The sequence below is a fragment of the Tachyglossus aculeatus genome, chromosome 27, assembly GCF_015852505.1.
Source record: "Tachyglossus aculeatus isolate mTacAcu1 chromosome 27, mTacAcu1.pri, whole genome shotgun sequence".
NCBI classification, from domain to species: domain Eukaryota; kingdom Metazoa; phylum Chordata; class Mammalia; order Monotremata; family Tachyglossidae; genus Tachyglossus; species Tachyglossus aculeatus.
In genome coordinates this window covers 3950922-3973305 of record NC_052092.1, presented here as the reverse complement: position 1 = coordinate 3973305, position 22384 = coordinate 3950922, and the positions used below count along the sequence as shown (strand labels likewise).

The window sequence follows — 22384 nt, the reverse complement described above, 5'->3', positions numbered from 1 at the left end:
AAGCGCTTGGGAAGTACAAGTTGGCAATCATATTTATTGAGCGCTTACTGTGTGCAGAGCACTGTACTAAGCACTTATGTCCATATCTGTCATTTATTTCTTTATATTAATGTCCGTCTCCCCGGCTAGACTGTAAGCTCGTTGTGGGCAGGGAATGTGTCCGTTCTGTTGCTACAGTGTACTCTCCCAAGCGCTTAGTACGGTGCTCTGCACTCAGGAAGTACTCGATAAATACGACTGACCTGACCCCCGGTCCTCCCCCTCCCACCGGGGCCGTGAGGCGGTGGGCATTGGCTCACTATTTCTGGGTTTCTCCTCCTCCATGCCTTCATCCTCGTTGTCCGGATCGATGTCCTCCGCTTGGGTGATCCAGTCCAGGTACCCCTTCAGGTCCTCCTCCAGCTGCTGCTTCTCTCGCAACTTCTGGAAGTCTCCCCTCGCCTTTGCTTTCTCCCTCTCTTTGGAAAACTCTCTGGCAAGAGGCGGCGAGGGCGGGACGGGACGGGGGCGGCGAGGGGGACCGAAAGGGACAGAGGAGGAGGACGGTGGTGTGTCAAAGAGTCGAGATGAGAGAGTAAATAAAACACATTAGGATTAGATGATTTCCACCGTGAACACTGAACATCTGTCCGTCGCTGCTCTCCCCCGTCCCTCAAATAGCAGCCCCCCAAAACTCCTTCTGACGGGCAGCGGCACCCCGGGAGGGACCATGCCTTCACCCTCACCCCCCATTTCCCTCCCGCCTCTTTCCCCCTCTGACGGTTTGGAGTCCCAAGCAGGAGGAGGGACAGGGAAGTGGGGGAAAGTCATCTGGACCCAGGAGTCCCCCCTCTGCTGTGGTCCGGAAGTTTTTTGTCTCTGGTCTGGTCTCTATATGTTGACAACTTGTACTTCCCAAGCGCTTAGTACAGTGCTCTGAACACAGTAAGCATTCAATAAATACGATTGATTGATTGATTGATTGAATCGGTTTTGAGTTCTGCGAGCCCCCACAGCAGCACAAGAAAATGTCCCTGTCTTTGAAAGGAGAAGGTTGGGGGTCTCTATGGGGATCCAGGGTGGTGGCGGGGGGGTCTGCTGGGGGTCTTGGCCTCCCGGCTGGACTCCCAAAAAAGGTGCTGCCTAGAACAGAAAGCCCAGGGTTGGGAGCTGGGGGCCCGGGGTTCTAATTCCGGCTCCACCAGCTGCGTGTCTTTGGTCAAGTCGCTTAACCTCTCTGAGCCTGGGGTCCCTCCTCTGTAAAATGGGAAGATCCCTGCTCTTCCTCCTTCTTAGAGAGTGAGCCCCGTGTGGGAACAGGGTCTGTGAGTGCTCTGATCGTCTTGCATCGACCCAGTGCTTAGTGCAGAGAAAGCGTTTAATAAATACCAGAAATAAGTGAATAAATCCGCTTGCCCTTTTCAAGGCCCCTGGAGCGCTTAGTATGATGCTCTACACATAGCAGACAGTCAGCTCCTTGAGGGAAGGAATCACGTCCAGCAACTCTATTGTATTCTACTCTGCCCAGTGCTTAGTACGGTGCTGGACGGAAGGCTTGGCCAGGCACTGAGGGCCTGACTCGGCTGCCCCAGGGGACTCTGGGGTTGGGGCTGGACAGACAACTGGTTTGACCCAGACTGAGCCCCTTCCTGCCTCTCCCCCTCATCCCCCTCTCCATCCCCCCATCTTACCTCCTTCCCTTCCCCACAGCACTTGTATATATGTATATATGTTTGTACATATTTATTACCCTATTTATTTATTTATTTATTTTACTTGTACATATCTATTCTATTTATTTTATTTTGTTAGTATGTTTGGTTTTGTTTCTCTGTCTCCCCCTTTTAGACTGTGAGGCCCACTGTTGGGTAGGGACTGTCTCTATATGTTGCCAATTTGTACTTCCCAAGCGCTTAGTACACTGCTCTGCACATAGTAAGCGCTCAATAAATACGACTGATGATGATGATGATGATGACCAGGACTTGAGCTCCGACTTCAGCTGGTCTGGGAGGGACTCTGGAGCCGAGGCCGGATGGTTGACCTCGGCTGACCCAAGGGACTCTGGGGTTGGAGGTGGAGGGACAGCTGGACCAGGAGCCAAAGTCCAACCTCAGCTGCCCTGAGGGACTCTGGTGTTGGGGCCAGATAAGAGGTCCAATCTCAGCTGCCCCAGGGGACTCGGGCTGGGGCCAGATGGACGGCCGGACCGGGGAACGACGTTTGACCTCAGCTGCCCCGGAGGACTCTAGGGATGGGGCTGGATGGACAGCGGGGTCAGGCCTTGAGGTCCAACCTCAGCTGGCTGGGGGACTCTGGCTTTTGCAGCTGAGGTCTGACCTCAGCTGGCCCGGACTGTTTTGGGATTGGGGTCGGACGGACGGCTGGGCCAGACATCGGGGTCCGACCTCAGCTGGTCTGGGGGACTCTGGAGATGGACACCTCTACGGTGGGCATTGGGTGTTGGGAAATGGAGGGTCTTGGTGAGGGATGGGGAGGGGGATACAGGCTGGGAGGCGGCATGGGCTACTGAAGAATTGCTTTCCTGTTCCTTCTGTGACCTGCCAGCTCACCCTGTAGCCCCTGGAGGTGGGAGAAAGGGGGGGATGCAATAGCAGAGCCCCCAGGAACCCACCCACCACAGCCTTGGTTCTGGGAGGCCCCGCCTGACTGAGCAGGACTCTTGGGGTCCCGGGGAGGAGCGGGGGGCATTTTCTTGTGCTGCAACATGAGATAAGGAAAGGGCCAAGCTGTCCTTTGGACAAAAAGGGCTGCTGGGGGAATGACCAGGCCAGGGCGCCTGACCACTTGACCAGGCAGTGGGAGGTCTGACCCTAGGAGGCCAGAGGGGCTTCTGGATGGAGAAAATGCACTCCCCGCCCCAGGCCTGACACCTCCACAAAACACGCCTCACGGCCACCCTCCTCCATCCCCCCAGAGCCCCATGACCATCTGTGCCCCCCTCCACCCCCCATCCAGGAGAAGGTCAGCAGAGACAGAGGCAGGGAGTTGGCAGGACCGGAGACTCCCTTGAGTGAGATTTTTGGCAGAGAGCAGAGCCGTGTAGCACACAGGGGGCTCTGGGGCTGGTGAGGTTACTGAGGGTACGGAGGGTAGGCCTCCTTCTGTGCCCACGGCTAATTCTTGCCCATCTCTATCCCCGACTGAAGGAGAACTCTCCCTGCCACCTCCTCAAATGGCTGGTCAGAGAAAGCCTTCTCCTGAGAGGGCAGGGGCAGTTTTAGAAGGCCGGGCCACCTTTTGTGGGCTCCTAGTGACCAAAACGGCCGACTTCTGGGCAGGCCTCCTGTCCCCAGGCTTCTGAGCCTGCCCTTTGAGGTGCCCAATAAGACTAACTACTTGCTTCATGTCCGGCTCTCCCTAGGGCTACCGGCCTCCAGTAGCAGGCCGGTGACTCTTCAGGCAGTGGGGCCTAGTGGAAAGAACACGGTCCTGAGAGTCAGGAGAGCTGGATTCTAAATCCAGCTCTGCCAAGTCACTTCACTTCTCTGGGCCTTCGTTTCCTCCTCGTAAAATGGGGATTCTATACTTTGTCTCCCTCTTACTTAGACTGTGAGCCCCCGGTGGGATGAGGACTGGGATGGAACTGATTATTTTGGATCTATCTTAATGCTCGGTCCGTAGTAAGTGCTTAACAGCTATCGCAATTATTACTGAGAAGCAGCACGGCCTAGGGGAAGGGGCACGGGACCGGGAGTCAGGAGACCTGGATTCTAAATCCAGCTCTGCCAAGTCACTTCACTTCTCCGGGCCTCCGTTTCCTCCTCGTAAAATGGGGCTCTATACTTCATCTCCCTGTTACTTAGACTGTGAGCCCCCGGTGGGATGAGGACTGGGATGGAACTGATTATTTTGGATCTATCTTAACGCTCGGTCCGTAGTAAGTGCTTAACAGCTATCGCAATTATTCCTGAGAAGCAGCACGGCCTAGCGGAAGGGGCACGAGATGGGGAGTCTGGAGACCTGGGTTCTAATCCCGGCCCTGCCACCCGCCTACTGGGTGAGCTTGGGCAAGTTGCTTCATTTTTCTGGGCCTCAGTCTTCCTCCTCTGTAAAATGGGGCGTTCTCCCTCCCCCTTAGACTGGGGACTCCTTGAGGGACGAAGACCGTGTCCAACCTGATTATTTTGGATCTCCTCCAGCGCTTAGTACAGTGCTCGGCACACAGTGAGTACCTGACAAGTACCACAATTACTCTCATTATTGGTGCCCTTTTCTCAGCCAGGCAGGCCCCTACATCAGCTCCAGTGTGTCCCAAGAGAAAGAGAGGAGGCCAGAGGTGAAGAAAGAAAGACAAACGAGGTACACGAAGCCACTTTCCTCATTGCTGCTTACCCGCTAAGGACACCGAGAACCAAATTAAGAACAAAAAATGACCCTATGATGATTAGCGTAACAAAATATATCCACGGCCAGTCCCGTCCCACTGCATCATTCACCTGGAAGAGCGAACCAGAATTAACGTGATCGTACCGTCATCTCCCAAGTGCTCAGCCCAGTGCTCCGCACACTGTGTAAGTGCTCGGTAAATACGACTGATGGATTGATCGATAGCGGAGCCCGAGAGTCACTGGAGAGGGTTTTGGGGGGGAGCTCCCTGGGAGGGGGGCACAGTGGTCCCCGGGCCTGGAGCCCTGCCTGGCTGCGAGGGGGCGCGGGGTGGGACGCATAAAGAAGCAGCTTACCCGCTCAACACACCGAGAACCAGATTTAGAACGAAAAAGGATCCAAAGATGACCAGACTGACAAAATATACCCAGGGTAACTCATAGCCCATTGCATCTTGCACCTGGAAAGATGAAGGAAAGTTAGGAGAGAGAGCGAGAGAGAGTGACAGGGAGAGGGAGAGAGTGGAGACGGATCCAAGCACAAAGGTGGGTGGGGAGTGTGCAAACAGAAGCAAGGAAAACTGGGCTGCCCAGATTCCCATTTCCTCCCTTCTCTCCCTTCACCCTCTTCCTATTCCCGTGGTGTGAGGGCCCCCACTCTTCCTGCTGGATCCTAACCTGGAATCCTCGTCCACCGTGGCCTCTCGGCACGGATGGAGGGTGGTCTTGCCCAAACCAGATTTGTCCACGTCCTGTTCCCTGTGTCTCCCCCTCCCCTGGCACTCCAGATTCCCCACACCCTTCTCCTGCTCTAGGATAGCAGGAATGGGATCTATTGAGCAATTACCGTGTGCGCCACGCTGCCCTAAGTGCCCGGGAGAACGCTAATGGAGCTGACTGGCTTCCAGTCAGTTACACCTCGTGTTTCCTGTTCCCTCAATCGTGTCCGGCACTAGGGGCCAGTGGGATTGGATCTAGCCAGGACTGCAGCGTGACTCAGTGGAAAGAGCCCGGGCTTTGGAGTCAGAGGTCACGGGTTCAAATCTCGGCTCAAATCTCTGTCAGCCGTGTGACTTTGGGCAAGTCAGTTAACTTCTCTGTGCCTCAGTTACCTCATCTGTAAATGGGGATTAAGACTGTGAGCCCACTGAGGGACAACCTGATCATCCTGTAACCACCCCAGTGCTTAGAACAGTGCTTTGCACATAGTAAGCACTTAATAAATGCCGCTATTATTATTATTATTATTATTATTATTATTATTATTATTATTATTATTATTAAGTCACTTCACTTCTCTGCGCCTCAGTTCCCTCATCTGTAAAAAGGGGATGAAGACCGTGAGCCCCCCATGGGACAACCTCATCACCTTGTAACCTCTCCAGTGCTTAGAACGGTGCTTTGCACATAGTAAGTGCTTAATAAATGCTATTATTATTATTATTATTATTATTATTATTATTATTATTATTATTACTCTGTTCTGCCCCTCCCAGGATGAGCGACCCAAGCCAGGTGGGACAGAGACTAGGCCCATGGCGGCCACACTCCTGCAGGTCACAGAAGGCAGGATGGCCTAGTGGCAACAGCACGGGCTTAGGAGTCAGAGGTCGTGGGTTCTAATCCCGGCTCCACACCCCTCTGCTGTGTGACGTTGGGCAAGTCACTTCACTTCTCTGTGCCTCAGTTACCTCATCTATAAAATGGGGATTAAGACCGTGAGCCCCACGCGGGACAACCTGATGACCGTGTATCTACCCCAGCGCTTAGAACAGTGCTTGGCACACAGTAAGTGCTTAATATATACCATAACTATTATTATTATTATTAGAAAGGCCCGGGGGTCATGGGGTCAATCAGTCCCATCCTCACTGCCGCTACCCTTCAGGCCACAGGTCTCCCTTTGTCCCTCGAAACGCTATCCGGCCTTGGTTCCCGTACCCGTCCTTTGGGTCAACTTCTAACTGTTCTTTCCTTCCCCTCTCGCCACTTCATCCATCTCCAGACGCCACCTCCCACCTCCACCCTGGGCTCCCTCACAACAGACGGAATCTCCCAAGAAACGCCTACCCATGAAGGGTTTGATTCCCTTCTTCAGAGCAATCAATCAGTCGGTGCTATTTGCAGAGCCCCTACTGAGTTGGGGGGTGGGTGCTGTGCTAAGCGTCTGGGGGAGGGCGGCAACCGCAAATCACACATTCTCTGCCCTCAAGGGGCTTTTGAGCTAATCTAGTTCCAATCCACTTAACTGAGTCCTCCATTTTCATTCATTCATTCAATCGTATTTCTTGAGTGCTTACTGTGTGCAGAGCACTGTACTAAGTGCTTGGGAAGTACAAGTTGGCAACATATAGAGACGGTCCCTACCCAACAGCGGGCTCACATTTTAAGCCCACTTGTAAACTCCTGCCTGCTAACTCTATTGGACTCTCCCAATTGGACTCTATTTTAAGCCCACTTGTAAACTCCTGCCTGCTAACTCTATTGGACTCTCCCAACTGGAGTCTATTTTAAGCCCACTTGTAAACTTCTGCCTGCTAACTCTATTGGACTCTCCCAATTGGACTCTATTTTAAGCCCACTTGTAAACTCCTGCCTGCTAACTCTATTGAGAGTTATTGCTTCTCTACTGAGAAGCAGTGTGACTCAGTGGAAAGAGCCCGGGCTTTGGAGTCAGAGGTCATGGGTTCAAATCCCGGCTCCGCCAGTTGTCAACTGTGTGACTTTGGGCAAGTCACTTAACTTCTCTGGGCCTCAGTTCCCTCGTCTGTAAAATGGGGATTAAGACTGTGAGCCCCACGTGGGACAACCTGATCACCTTGTATTCCCCTAGCGCTTAGAACAGTGCTTTGCACATAGTAAGCACTTAGCAAATACCATTATTATTATTGGACTCTATTTTAAGCCCACTTGTAAACTCCTGCCTGCTAACTCTATTAGGCTCTCTTCAGTATGGTGCTCTGCATCCAATAGACTAGAAGCTCCTCGAGGGCAGGGATGGTGTCTATTGGACTCTCGATCGCTCAGCCCAGTGCTCTGCTCACAGTAGACTAAGCCCCTCGGGACGGAGAGCCACGTGAGGACGGTGCCATCTGTTGCTGAAATGGAGCCGGGGGGTGGGGGGGGTGGGTCGCTCTGCCACACCACACAAATGCTTCCAAGAACACCGAGAAGGGAACACTGCGAACCGAGCTTGAAAACACGAAACCGCCGCGGCCTTCTGGGAAGGGACCTCAGCCCGACCACCAAATCCGCACTCGGCTCTTTTACAGAGAAAGGGGGAGAGCGAAGAGAAGCCCGTCCGTCCAGGATGATAATAATAATGATGATGGCATTTGTTAAGTGCTTACAAGGTGATCAGTTTGTCCAACGTGGGGCTCACGGTCTTAATCCCCGTTTTACAGATGAGGTAACTGAGGCTCAGAGAAGGTCACACAGCAGACATGTGGCGGAGCCGGAATTCGAACCCATGACCTCTGACTCCAAAGCCCGGGCTCTTTCCACTGAGCCACGCTGCTTCTCTAACCCCACCTGGCAGGGGTTCCGGCCTTCCCAGAGGGGCGGCCGCAGGGGGCTGAAGGGCCCGGAACCAGCCTCAGGGGAGTTGGGAAGGTGGTTTTGGACCAAACTCGGTGCCCACCTAGGCCAGGAGGTCCTGGCTGGCAGAGTCGGTGCCGGGGGTGGTGGTGCCCTTAGGGCCCGCCTCCGGGCACGCTGGCTAGGAGGGAACAGCTTATGGTGGCCAGGGTGTGAGCCTCAGGCCTGGTGACACACCGACCCCCGGCCTTCTCCTCCTCTCTTACGATGGTGGAGGGGTCAGGGCGGGCTCAGACCCCAAGGGGCGGCCCCGATTCTTACGGGGGACATAGCCATCGCCCAGATTGATCGTGTCTGGGGGCCGTGGTCCCCCATGGGGCACAGTCAGGACGCTTTGGTCCATCGGGACATGGCTGGCCGGGCCTCTGTCCTCTCGGGGATCCCCGGGGGGCCGGTCTCCCTCTCCTAGTGCCTCATCTGGAAGCAGCGTGGCTCACTGGAAAAAGCCCGGGCTTTGGAGTCAGAGGTCATGGGTTCAAATCCCAGCTCCGCCAACTGTCAGCTGTGTGACTTTGGGCAAGTCACTTTACTTCTCTGCGCCTCAGTTCCCTCATCTGTAAAATGGGGATTAAGACTGTGAGCCCCCAGTGGGACAACCTGATCACCTTGTAACCTCCCCAGCGCTTAGAACAGTGCTTTGCACATAGTACGCGCTTAATAAATGCTATTATTATTATTATTATCTGGGGCTGCCCTCCTCGCCCCGCCAGCCTCCTGCCAAGTGCCAGGACAGACACGGCGTGGGGGCCCCGAGGACACCCCTCCAACCATGGCCCTGACCGAGACCGGCACCCAGACTCCACTTGACCCCCAACCAAGCCCTGCCCTCTCTACGTCCAGGCCCACTAACCGAGACCGGCTCTTAGCCTGCCTTCAACCAAGCAGAGGGCCCTTTCCCAGCAAGAACCAGGCCGCCGGCCTGCCGGGAGACCCTGTGGCCGGTCGCTTAACCTCTCTGAGCCTCGATTCCCTCCTCTGTAAAATAGGTTCTCCCCTCCCTTTTGGATCCCGTCCCCGCACGGTGGCAGGTGCCCCCGTGACTAGTCAGTCCTTGGCATCTGTCAGGGCTCAATAAACACCATTATCAGGACTCCTCCGCTTTCTGCCAACGCTTGCCTGGCGGGAGATCGCTGAGGGGAGAGTGACCGGCCGACTCGGGCCTCCGACCGGCAGAAAGAAAACGGGAAGCAGGACGGCGTGCAAAGACGGGGAGGTTGGGTGGGCAGGAATCTGGGATTGGGGCAGAGTCAGAGAGAGGGAGAGGAGAAGGGAGAGGCAGGAGGGCAAGGAAGGAGGGAGGAGAGCCTGGCAGAGGGTGGGAGAAGCAGGGCAGCAAGAAGGCCAGGGGGCAGGACTGGCTCCAGGGCAGAGTGCTCCGTTCTGGAGGACCCCGGGGAGTCCCCGCCCGGACCGGGGCTATGTGGGCAAGCCTCCTTCAAGGGACGGGGGGGCGGACAGACTGTATCTCTCAATCTCTCCTCCTCTCCCTTTCACATCTTTCCCTTTCCTTCCGTCATTAGCATTTTTCAGCATCCATCCACAGCTCACCCGGCCAGCTCCAGACATCCTCAAACACCCCCACGTCCCCCAACACACCCATGCTCACACCCCCGTGCACGTACACATGCCTACACATTCAAACTCGTCCCCACTCACAAGCACGCAAGCACACTCTACATGCACACCCACACACCCAAATACTCACACCCCTCCCCCTGCAGCCCCCCCACATACGCACACACAATAATAATAATAATGAAGGCATTTATTAAGCGCTTACTATGTGCAAAGCACCGTTCTAAGTGCTGGGGAGGTAACAAGCTGATCAGGTTGTCCCCACAGTCTTCATCCCCCTTTGACAGATGAGGGAACTGAGGCCCAGAGAATAATAATAATGATGATGGTCTTTGTTAAGCGCTTACTATGGGCCCAGCACTGTTCTAAGGGCTGAGGGAGAAACCAGGTGATCAGGTTGTCCCACGTGGGGCTCACAGTCTTCATCCCCATTTGACAGATGAGGGAACTGAGGCCCAGAGAAGTGAAGTGACTTGCCCAAAGTCACACAGCGGACAGTTGGCGGAGCCGGGATTTGAATCCCTGATGTCTGACTCCAGAGCCCGGGCTCTTTACACTGAGCCAGTACTCCCCATGCACACACAAACACACACGTACACCTCTCTACGCCCCTCCACACCCATGCATGTGTCCCCCATTCTTCGATGCATACATCATCCCGCACCCGCCAACACCCACACACGTGTGCACTCGTACACACAAACACAGGGGGCCTCGAATCTCAGTCCACGAACCCCCTCACTCCAGCCTCTCAGACTCTACCCTTCGGCTGGGTCCCTGGGATCGGGCCAGAAAGCTCCCCGTCCCTTCAAAGCTGGTCAAGATGTACCACAGCCTGACCTTGCCCTGCTCCTGGGCCCTGAGGCCAGTTGAGCCACCACTCCCTCCCACCCTGGGGTCACCACAACCCCCGTCGGTCAGCTGGTCCCCCTCCCAAGGCTTGGGCGCTCTCCACCAGGAAATGGCATTGCTCTTACTGGGCACCCTGACCCCAGAGAGTCAGCCCCAGGCAGGCACAGAGGGGCACTGAGGGCACCGTGCCGGCCTTCCCTCCGAGCAGGAAATCCAGGGGTCCCGCGATGGCCCCAGGTGCCCCCACCCACCCCTGGGACCCAGGGATCCTCTCCACCCGCCATCACCTCCCGTCCCCCAGTTCGTCTGGGGGTGACTCCCGTCGGGCCGGGCGGTGGGCACGGTGGGTGCCGAGGGCACGTACCCAGTAGAGGACGTCAGTCCAGCCCTCCATGGTGATGCACTGGAAGACGGTCAGCATGGCGAAGGCGAAGTTGTCGAAGTTGGTGATGCCGTGCTTGGGCCCGTCCCAGCCGGCCCGGCACACGGTGCCGTTGGCGCACTGGCGGCCGTGCCCGCTGCTCAGGGCGCAGGGCGACGGGTCGTCTTCCACGGGGGCGTCTTCCACGGGCCGAGGAGCCAGGCGGGCGGGGACCCCGAGACGAGGGCAGAAATGTTAGAGGGAAGCAGGCCGCGAAGCTCGGGGGGCACCCAAAGACCACCGGCCCCAGGGAGCAGGGGACCCCCTCTGTGGCCCTGAAGCTGGGAGTGTCCGACCCAGCTTCCAAGGTGCAGGATGGTGGATGCTGGACCAGGAGCCCACGGCCTGCTCGGATATGGGGGGCACCGGGAAACCCCCATCTCCCAGCCCAGCCCCTGCCTTCAGCTGCCCCAGGGGATCCTGGGAAACTCCCACCCCAGGGGCCCCGGGGCCAGAGCCCACACTCACCTGCCAGGCCCTCCTGGATGTTGTAGCACGTCTTGTGCATCTTCCCCATGAAGAGCTCCAGACCGATGATGGCGTAGATGATGATGACGAACAGCACCAGCAGGGCGATGTGCAGCAGGGGGACCATGGCCTTGATGATGGAATTCAAGACCACCTGGAGGCCTACGAGGGCACAGAGAGGGAGCGGCACGCTCAGGGGGAGGCCCAGGCCAGGCGGGGATCAGTGTCGTGCAGGAGGGGACACAGAGGCCTCCTTCCCCTGAGCCCTCGCATACCTTCTTCCAGGCTCCCCGGGGACCGGCAGCGAAGACTGCACCTGTTCTCTCCCTGGACCTCTCGGGGCCCAGGTGGATTGAGCAAACTGAATTACGGATGCTGCAGGATTCTCATCATTTGTTTCAGAAAGAGGGACTGAAAAAGTCTCCTGACATTCATTCATTCACTCATTCAGTCGTATTTATTGAGCACTTACCATGTGCACAGCACCGTACTGAGTGCTTGGGAGAATCCAATGTAACAATAAACAGACACATTCCCTGTCCACAATGAGTTTACAGTCCGGAGCGTGCTTCCACCTAATCCTCATTCACCTTCCGTTCCTTCCACATCCATACACTGTCATCTCCCCAGCACCCCTCCAACATTACCAGTCTGTCCAAGAGTTCTTCCTTCCACCCCTCCATCCATTCATAATAATAATAATTGTATTTTTTAAGCGCTTACTAAGTGCCAAGCACTGTAACAATAATAATAATTATGGCTTTGTTCATTCATTCTTTAACTCATTCAATCGTATTTATTGAGCACTTACTGTGTGCAGAGCACTGTACTAAGCGCTTAGGAAGTACAAGTTGGCAACATATAGAGACGGTCCCTACCCAACAGCGGGCTCACAGTCTAGAAGGGGGAGACAGACAACAAAACAAAACATATTAACAAAATAAAATAAATAGAATAAATGTGTACAAATAAAATAACTAAATAGAGTAATATTTAAGTGCTTTGTTAAGTGCTTATTACGTGCCAAGTGCTGTATTAAGCACTGGGGTGGAAATGAACAAATGGGGTTGGACACAGTCCCCGTCCCACGTGGGGCTCACAGTCTCAATCCCCATTTGACAGATGGCGAGGGACAGAGAAGTGACTCGTCCAAGGTGACACGGCAGACATGTGGCGTAGCTGGGATTAGAACATTCATCCACTCACCCACCCATTCATTCACCTCCCCTCATTCATTTATCCGTCCACCTCCTCATCCCCCCAGTTATCCATCCGTCCACCTGTCTGCCAGTGGGTCCATCCATCCCCAATTAATTTGGTACTGTATAATCAAACCTCATGTTCCTACAGTGCTTTGCACACAGTAAGCGCTTAATAAACGCCATCATTATTATTATTATTCAGCCCTCTAATCATTCTCCAAGTCACGGTTCTTCTCCGCCTCCCGTTATCTGAAATTCCCGAAATTCCCACCTCCTCCAGGGAACGTGTCAACCAACTCCGTTATAGTGTCCTCTCCCGAGTCCTCAGTAGGGTATTCTGTAAATAGTAAGCGCTCAGTAAATACCACTGGTTGACTGATTGATGAGGCAGTGGATGGCAGCACCGCCTAATGGAAAGAGCACGGGCTGGAAATCAGGAGACCCAAGTTCGAGTCCTTGCTCCACCGCTCCGTGACCTTGGGCAGGTCACTTAACCTCTCTGGGCCTTGGTTTTCTCTCCTATAAAATGGGGTTAATCATATTTGCATCCATCAACCCAGGGGGCTGTTGGAAGGCCAGAATGATGCGAAAGAACATTGGGGAAATAAAAGTGCTTTGCCACTTCAAAAGATAGTGATGATAACAATTATACTACCATAATATATTAATGATAATCACTTATTTTATAACCCCCATATAACAATAATACTGTCATCGCCCACTGAAGTGGCAATATTACTATTATTGATAATGGCAATGGTAATAATCTGAAAAATCTTAATAACACTATTACTATCAGTACTGCTTGGCAGCTACTTCTATTACCACTGAAGAAGATTTGGAGGAGCATCATGGCCTTGAAGAAAAATCATGGATTTGGGAGTCCAAAGACTTGGGTTCCAATCCCGGCTCTGCCATGTGTCAGCTCACTGAGAAGCGAAGTGGCTTGCCGCTGATGGGTTGGGGAGGGCGGGATTGGAACCCAGGTCCTTCTAACGCCCAGGCCCATGCTGTATCCGCTAAGCCATGCTGCTTCTCTATTTATTGGGCATGCCCGTAGGTAATAATAATAATAATGGCACTTATTAAGCGCTTACTATGTGCAAAGCACTGTTCTAAGTGCTGAGGGGGTTACAAGGTGATCAGGTTGTCCCACGGGGGGCTCACAGTCTTAACCCCCATTTTACAGATGAGGTAACTGAGGCGCAGAGAAGTTAAGTGACTTGCCCAAAGTCACACAGCTAACAATTGGCAGAGCTGGGATTTGAACCCATGACCTCTGACTCCAAAGCCCATGCTCTTTTCCACTAAGCCATGCTGCTTCTAGGTACAGCGTTGCATTAGAGACCCGAGCACCACTGCCCTCAAGGAGCTAGCGATCCGGTGAGGATGACGAGGAGTGCCAATATAAGATCGTGGACGAAAACCCGAGAATAGCTAAAGGAGCAATCAGAGGAGGAGGAGGAGGAGGAATCAAGGCTGTGAAATTGTGGATCAGGTGGTCCACATTATACTGGGAGAGGAATTAGGGAGAGGGATGACACGGAGCTTGCCTTGGGACACACTGAGTCTCAGGTGTCGGCGGAGAGCCACATCCTAGAACTCGTTTGGGATCAGAACCGCGATCCAGACCCACGTCTCTGGAATGGAGCTTAAATCCAGATCCCATCTGGACTCAGAGTGAAGATTCAGACCCTAATCTCTCATTTGTTTCATTCATTCATTCATTCAATCGTATTTATTTAGCACTTACTGTGTGCAGAGCACTGTACTAAGCGCTTGGGAAGTACAAGTTGGCAACATATAGAGATGGTCCCTACCCAACAGTGGGCTCACAGTCTAGAAGGGGGAGACAGACAACAAAACTAAACATATTAACAAAATAAAATAAATAGAATAGATATGTACAAATAAAATAAGTACACAGAGTAATAAATACATACAAACATATATACATATATACAGGCATTGTGGGGAGGGGAAAGAGGTAAGGCGGGGCGGAGGGGGAGAGGAAGGAGGGGGCTTAGTCTGGGAAGGCCTCCTGGAACTAGGATTCAGTGCCCCCTCCCCCACCCTCTCTGGATTAGATCCCAAATCCTGACTCTGCCTTGGACCAGAACCAAGATTCAGACCCCCGTCTCTGGGACAGAACCCCCAATCCAGCCCCCACTTGGAGCCAGAGTGAGGATTCAGATCAGACCTTTCCCATCTCTGGAACAGACTCTAAATCTAGGCCGCCCTGGGGCCAGAACCAGGATCCGGGCCCATACCACGGCAGTGGGACCCAACGGACTTCCAGACAAGGGGTGGGGTGGGAAGTGGAACCTGAAAGGGTGCGGAGGAGCCTACAATCTTGTCGGACCTGTCCTCCCTTGAGGAGCCCTGGTGTTCAGCATTCCTCTCCGCCCCACAGACCTCCCCAACACAACCAGGCAGCCAAGACTCAGCCATGAGGGTGCTGGGCCGGGGGCCCTTTTCCTGGGGTCTCCAGGACCTCAAGGCCCCGACGGCAAGGGGAATCCGTTGTCCCGGCTGGAAGTGATTCGGATTTCTCTCTCGGGGACAGGGCAGGGGCAGGGGTCACCCAGGGCCGATGGTCACTTACTGGGGACACCGGACACCAGCCGCAGGGGCCGCAGGACCCGGAAGGCCCTCAGAGCCTTGACATCGAAGCCGGCGCCTTTCCCGCCCAGAGCGTTGGACCCATCTGTCTTGGTCCCTTGTTCTAGGATGGCGCTGAAGAGGCTGGGAAAAGGAAGAGAAAAGGAGCTGGAGGAAGCGAGGAGCGGGGGCTGGGGAATCCACCGACTGAAGGCCCATCTCCTCCAAGAGGCCTTCCTGACTAAACCCTCCTTTCCTCTTCTCCTCCTCCCTTCTGCATCGCCCTGACTTGCTCCCTCTATTCACCCTCACTCAGCCCCACATCACTTACGTCCATATCCGTAATCTCTTCACACTGGTGTCTGCCTCCTGCTCTAGACTGTAAACTCACTGTGGGCAGGTAATGAGTCTGTTATACTGTTATACTGTACTCTCCCAAGCACTTAGTCCAGTGCTCTGCACATACTAAGCGCTCAATAAATATAAGTGGTCAACTGACAGAGGAAGGGCCAGCTTCTTTGCTGCTCCTTTCTGTGTGGCTCAGTGGAAAGAGCCCGGGCTTTGGAGTCAGAGGTCATGGGTTCGAATCCCGACTCCGCCACATGTCTGCCGTGTGACCTTGGGCAAGTTACTTAACTCCTCTGAGCCTCAGTTACCTCATCTGTAAAATGGGGATTAAGACTGTGAGCCCCACGTGGGACAACTTGATCACCTTGTATCCCCCCAGCACTTAGAACAGTGCTCTGCACATAGTAAGTGCTTAAAAAATGCCATCATTATTATTATTACTATTAAGTCCCCCTAGATCTTGATCCAGTGTGGCCTAGTAGAGAGAGCACGGGCCTGGGACTCAGAAGGACCTGAGTTCTAATCCTCATTCTGCCACTTGTCTGCTGTGTGACCTCGGGCAAGTCACTTCATTTCTCTGGGCCTCAGTGACCTCATGTATAAAATGGGGATTAAGATTGTGAGCCCCATTTGGGACATGAACTGAGTCCAGCCTGATTGGCTTTTATCTACCCCAGTGCTTAGTACAGTGCCTGGCACATAGTAAGTGCTTAACAAATACGATGAAAAAAAAAAGACTGAAGCAGCCTCCTCCTCTGTCCTTTCCCCAATCCAGCAGCTTCCTGAACCCTGAACCCAAAACCTAGCAGCGTTTCCAGTGGCCTCTACTCAGCCCCAGAGGTGGGGTTGGAGAAACCGGCGGTGGGAGGATGACAGAGAAAAATGAGGGAGGTACTCACCCGACCACCACGATGATAAAATCAAGTAAATTCCAGCCATTCCGGAGGTAAGCATTAGGGTGGAAGAGGAGTCCATAGGCTATGACTTTTAAAAACGCTTCCACTGTGAAAATGATGAGGAAGAGGTATTCCACTCGTTCCTGGGGAGAAGGGAACACAGAGAGAGAAAGAGAGACAGAGAGAGAGGGGGGAGAGAAAGAAAAAAGAGATAGAGACAGAGGAAGAGAGACAGAGATAAAGGGAGCGATGGAGATAAAGGGAGCGAGAGACAGAGATAAAAAAGGGAGAAAGAAGAGACAAAGACAGAGGAAGAGAGACAGAGAAAGGGAGCAAGACAGAGATAAAAAAGAGGGAGAAAGAGGAGACAAAGACAGAGGAAGAGAGTCAGAGAAAGGGAGCGAGACAGAGATAAAAAAGAGGGAGAAAGAAGAGACAAAGACAGAGGGAGAGAGTCAGAGAAAGGGAGCGAGACAGAGATAAAAAAGAGGGAGAAAGAAGAGACAAAGACAGAGGAAGAGAGACAGAGAGATGGAGTGAGCGAGAAACAGAGATAAAAAGAGAGGGAGAAAGACGACAGAGGGAGCAAGACAGAGATAAAAATGAGAAAGAAAGGCAGAGAAAGAAAGAAACAGGTGGAGAGACACAGAAAGAGAAACAGACAGAAAGTGAGGTAGAGACAGAAAGAAAGAGAGGGAGAGAGAGAAAAGAAAGGGAGGCGGAGAGAGACAGAGAAGGAAAGGGAGCAAGAGAGAGAAGCAGACAAGGGGAGAGACAAAGCAGAAAGAAAGAGACAGAGGGAGAGAGAGAAAAAAGAAACAGAGGCAGTGACAGCAAAGGAAAGAGCAAGAGAAGGAGAGAGAAAGAGAAAGAAAGGGAAGGAGATGGAGAGAGAGAAACAGCTTGGTTAACCCAGGGTTCAGAAAGTACTGGACACATAGAGAGATGGGCAGTGGGCAACCGCAGAACCGCGGGGGTCCTGGGCTCCCACACTGAGCTGGGACCTCCTGTCCCCAGGATGGGACCGGAGCGGGGGCTCCATTTGACATTTCCAACAAGCAGCCGGCTGGGATGTGTGGTGGCAGGTTCGCCAGTGTTCCCAGTCAAGGGCATCGCGGTCCAGAAGGAACCGGCCCGTTGGATCGAGAGAGCAGTCCGCGGGTCCTGGGCTGGACGGAGTCCGGGCGATCGGTGGGCTCCAAGTCGAAGTGGCAGGTTGGGCTGTTAGTTTCATAACTGAGTTGGCGAGGTACAGGGATTATAAACTGCCATCCCTCAGGTGCCAGGGCTATGAATTTCTAATCTCACAGATGCCAAGTTTACGAACTTCCCACCCCTCCGGTACCAGGGGCTGTCAACTGCCAATCCCACAGATACAGGGATCATTCATTCATTCAATCGTATCTATTGAGCGTTTACTGTGTGCAGAGCACTGTACTAAGCGCTTGGAAAGTACAATACAGGGATAAAGAGAGACAATCCCTGCCCACAACAGGCTTACAGTCTAGAGGGATTGTGGGGTCGACCTGGGGAATAAAAACCAGCTCTCGCCGACTGTCAGCTCTGTGACTTCGGTCAAGTCACTTAACTTCTCTGGGCCTCAGTTACCTCATCTGTAAAATGGGGATTAAGATTGTGAGCCCCCCATGGGACAACCTGATCACCCTGTAACCTCCCCAGTGCTTTGCACATAGTAAGCACTTAATAAATGCCGTCCTTATTATTATTCTGACTCCCAACTGAGGGTTTTACCCACTTCAGTTTGCCATTTTACGTCAGAGTCGCTTGAGTGATCTAAAGACAAAGTAAGGAGTTTGATGCGGAGATGCCTATCTCACAGATGCCCGGGGTTATGACCTGCCAATCCCTCCAGGGCCAGGGCTAGGAACTGCCAATCCCACAGATGCCCAGATTAGGAACTGCCAATCCTTCCAGTGCCAGGGCTAGGAACTGCCAATCCCACAGATGCCCAGATTATGAACTGCCAATCTCTCGGTTGCCAGGGCTAGGAAGTGCTCATCCTAACGGTTTCAGTGCTATGATCTGCCCATCCCACAGGTGCCAGGATTCTGAACTGCCAACCCCAGGGCCCCTGGAGCTACGTGCTGTCATTCCCACGGGAATCAGTATCAGATTAGAATGAGTGAGGACCACCTTCCCAGAGGGGAGACCCCGACTCCGACGGGAAGTAGGAAGCCTGTGATCGGCTCCCTCGGGGATCGGGAGAGTAGCGGGTGCTCAGAGTCCTGGCATATCCCGGAAATACCCTCTCCTCCATTCCCACGTCCATTTAGAGGGACTCCGGGGAGGAATCGGTCACTCGATTCATATTTACTGAGCGCTTCCTGTGCGGAGAGCGCTGAACTGAGCTCTGGGGAGAGGACATCGTAACAACCCAACAGTTGGCAGAAGGGAGGTGGACCGGAGCCTCCCGTGATGGCTGTCTCCCCCGGCTGTTGGCTGTCCCCATCCCCATCACAAAGTGCCAGCTATAATTACCTTGTCACCCAGGAGCGATGAAAGCTGTCACTTAATCGGAAAGTCGAAATTAATTAAAGGAGGGAAAGAGACAGGAAGAAGCAGGCCAGAGCTGGGGCTGGGGTTTCTTTCCATCCAGAGGCCAGAGCTGGACGACTGCTGGCGTTAGCGAGGGGGGCGTCTACAGATTCATTCAGTTATTCGATCGTATTTATTGAGCGCTTACTGTGTGCAGAGCACTGTACTAAGCGCTTGGAAAGTACTATTCAGCAATAAAGAGAGAGGATCCCTGCCCACCACGGCCTTATAGTCTAGAAGGGGGGAGACAGGCTGGGGGTCCTAGGCCGGGCCCCCCCAGCTCCGACTCCTGGAAGTCGCCAATTGCGGGGGCCTGCCTGGGGATGGGCAGAGTGACCTTGGGCCAGTCACTTTCCTAGGCCTTAGTTGCTTCCTCTGTAAAATGGGGATTAGGACTGGGAGGCCTATGTAGGACATGGACTGCGTCTAACCTGATTGTCCTATAGCTACCCCAGCGCTTAGTACAGTGCCTGGGACATAGTAAGCCCTTAATAAATACCATTTAAAATAAAAAGAAGAGTTTTGAAATGAGTTGCATCTTCCCTTGCCCATCGATCGGTTGCGCTCTGGGCCATGGCATGGACAAGACAGAGGGCATGAGTGACACCTCGCCAGCCACTATCATCAACTCTTCTAGACTGTGAGCCCACTGTTGGGTAGGGACCATCTCTATATGTTGCCAACTTGTACTTCCCAAGCGCTTAGTACAGTGCTCTGCACACAGTAAGCGCTCAATAAGAACAATTGAATGAATAAATGAATAAACTCCTCCACGCAGGCCCTCCATCCTTAAATCATCGGGACTGGACGTAGGCTTGGATGCTGTCAGTGATGGAAGACTTAGCCATCATTTACCACCGCTGTTATCATCCGTGTCATTACCGAAGCAACGTGGCTTGGGAGTCAGAGGATGTGGGTTCTAATCCTGGCTCTGCCACTTGTCTGCTGTGTGACCTTGGGCAGGTCACTTAACTTCTCTACTCCTCAGTTATCTCATCTGTAAAGTGGGGATTAAGACTGTGAGCCTCACGTGGGACAACCTCGTATCTACCCCAGTGCTTAGAACAGTGCTTGGCACATAGTAAGTGCTTAACAAATGCCATTATTTGAGAAGCAGCATGGTATGGTGGCTAGAGCCCGGTCCTGGGGGTCAGAGGTCATGGGTTCTAACCCCGGCTCTGCCACTTGCCTGCTGTGTGATCTTGGGTAAGTCACTTCGCTTCTCTGGGCCTCAGTTCCCTCGTCTGGAAAATGGGGATTGAGACTGTGAGCCCCATGTGGGACAGGCTCTGTGTCCAATCCAATTTCCTTATATCCACTCCAGCACTTAGAACAGTGCCTGGCACGTAGTAACCGCTTAACAAACACCACAGTTGTTATTACTCTACGGCAACATTTGTTAAACACTTTCTTTGTGCACTATCACTCTTTCCCGTCACTGTAGACGGCCCTACCATCCTTCCCATCTCACAAGCCCGCAACCTTGGTGTCATCTTTGACTCCGCTCTCTCGTTCGCCCCACACATCCAATCCGTCTCCACAACCTGCGGGTCTCTCTTCCACAACATCGCCAAGATCCGGCCTTTCCTCTCCATCCAAACTGCTACCCTGCTGGTTCAATCTCTCCTCCTCTCCCGACTGGATGACTGCATCGGCCTCCTCTCTGATCTCCCCTCCTTCTGCCTCTCCCCGCTTCAGTCTATACTTCACTCTGCTGCACGGATTATCTTTGTACAGAAACGCTCTGGGCATGTCACTCTGCTCCTCAAAAATCTCCAGTGGCTGCCTGTCAACCTCCGAATCGAGCAAAAACTCCTCACTCTCGGCTTCAAGGCTGTCCATCACCTCGCCCCCTCCTACCTCCTGTCCCTTCTGTCCTTCTGCAGCCCAGCCTGCAGCCTCCGCTCCTCGGCCACCACTCACCTCCTCACTGGGCCTCGTTCTCGCCCATCCCACCGTCAACCCCCAGTCCACATCATCCCCCTGGCCCGGAATGGCCTCCCTCCGCACATCCGCCAAACTAGCTCTCTTCCCCCCTTTAAAGCCCTACTGAGAGCTCACCTCCTCCAGGAAGCCTTCCCAGACTGAGCCCCCCTTTTTCCTCTCCTCCTCCCCTCCTCATTCATTCATTCAATCGTATTTATTGAGCGCTTACTGTGTGCAGAGCGCTGTACTAAGCGCTTGGGAAGTACAAGTTGGCAACATATAGAGACGGTCCCTACCCAACAGTGCCTTCCCAGACGGAGCCCCCTCCTTCCTCTCCCCCTCCTCCCCTTCCCCACAGCACCTGTATATATGTATATATGTTTGTACATATTTATCACTCTATTTATTTATTTATTTTACTTGTACCTATTTATTCTATTTATTTATTTTGTTAATATGTTTTGTTTTGTTGTCCGTCTCCCCCTTCTAGACTGTGAGCCCACTGTTGGGTAGGGACCGTCTTTATATGTTGCCAACTTGGACTTCCCAAGCGCTTAGTACAGTGCTCTGCACACGGTAAGTGCTCGATAAATACGATTGATTGATTGATTGATTGGGTAGGAACCGTCTCTATATGTTGCCAACTTGGATTTCCCAAACGCTTAGTACAGTGCTCTGCACACAGTAAGCACTCAATAAATACGATTGAATGAATGAATGAATGAATGAATGAACAGTGGGCTCCTCATCACCCCCCTCCTCCTGCCCTACCCCCTTCTCGTCCCCACAACACTTGTGTATATTTGTACATATTACTCTATTTTATTAATGATGTGTCTATCACTATACTTCTATTTATTCTGATGGTATTGACACCTATTTACTTGTTTCGTTTTGTTGTCTGTCACCCCCTTCTAGCCTGTGAGCCCGCTGTGGGGTAGGGACTGTCTCTATATGTTGCCAATTTGTACTTCCCAAGCGCACTGCTCTGCACACAGTAAGCGCTCAATAAATACGATTGAATGAATCAACACTGAGCACAGGAGCAAGGATGTTAATTCTATATTTAAATGAATGTCTACCTCGCTCTCTAGACTGTAAACTCGTTGTGGGCAGGGAATGTGTCTGCTTATTGTTCTGCTGTACTCTCCCAGAACAGTGCTCTGCACATAGTAAGCACTTAATAAATACGATTGAATGAAATGAATGAATTAATAAATGCCATTATTATTACTATTATTATTATTACAGTGCTCTGCACGCAGTAAGTGCTCAATAAATACAATAGATTGACTGCCTGACGGGTCATCTGGGGTTGAGGACTTACTCCAGGGTGAAGACAGACCACAGGAATATAAATTCAGCAACACAGGATTATCTTAGTATCCCATCTCCCCAAATCCTTGAGGATAGGGACTGTTTCTTTCCACTCGATTGTATTGTACACCCTCAAGCGCTTAGTACAGTGCTCAGTAAATACCACTGATTGATTGAGGGATTGCTGGAGGGGAGAGGGTTCCTAATCATTCCTGCTGAGCCACTCTAGCTGAATAACAATAGTCCCAAGAAGGCAGAGAAGCGCTGGGGTAGATATAAGCTAATCAGGTTGAACAC

The 22384-nt window shown here is 52.9% G+C and overlaps 1 protein-coding gene across 9 annotated transcripts in view; it reads right to left on the bottom strand.

The window, feature by feature from the left end:
• Positions 1–22384, bottom strand: part of CACNA1C (calcium voltage-gated channel subunit alpha1 C) — a 202677-nt gene that overhangs the window by 68598 nt on the left and 111695 nt on the right. For 8 of the 9 annotated variants that reach the window (XM_038767787.1, XM_038767784.1, XM_038767785.1 and 5 more), the window contains exons 4-9: positions 16292–16431; positions 15049–15188; positions 11242–11403; positions 10717–10913; positions 4686–4789; positions 300–472 (exon numbers count right to left, since the gene is read on the bottom strand). In XM_038767787.1, the coding sequence (XP_038623715.1) occupies positions 300–472; positions 4686–4789; positions 10717–10913; positions 11242–11403; positions 15049–15188; positions 16292–16431 (916 nt within the window). Of the gene's footprint in view, positions 1–299; positions 473–4335; positions 4440–4685; positions 4790–10716; positions 10914–11241; positions 11404–15048; positions 15189–16291; positions 16432–22384 lie in introns of all 9 variants that reach the window. The other variant, XM_038767793.1, reaches the window with a different exon arrangement.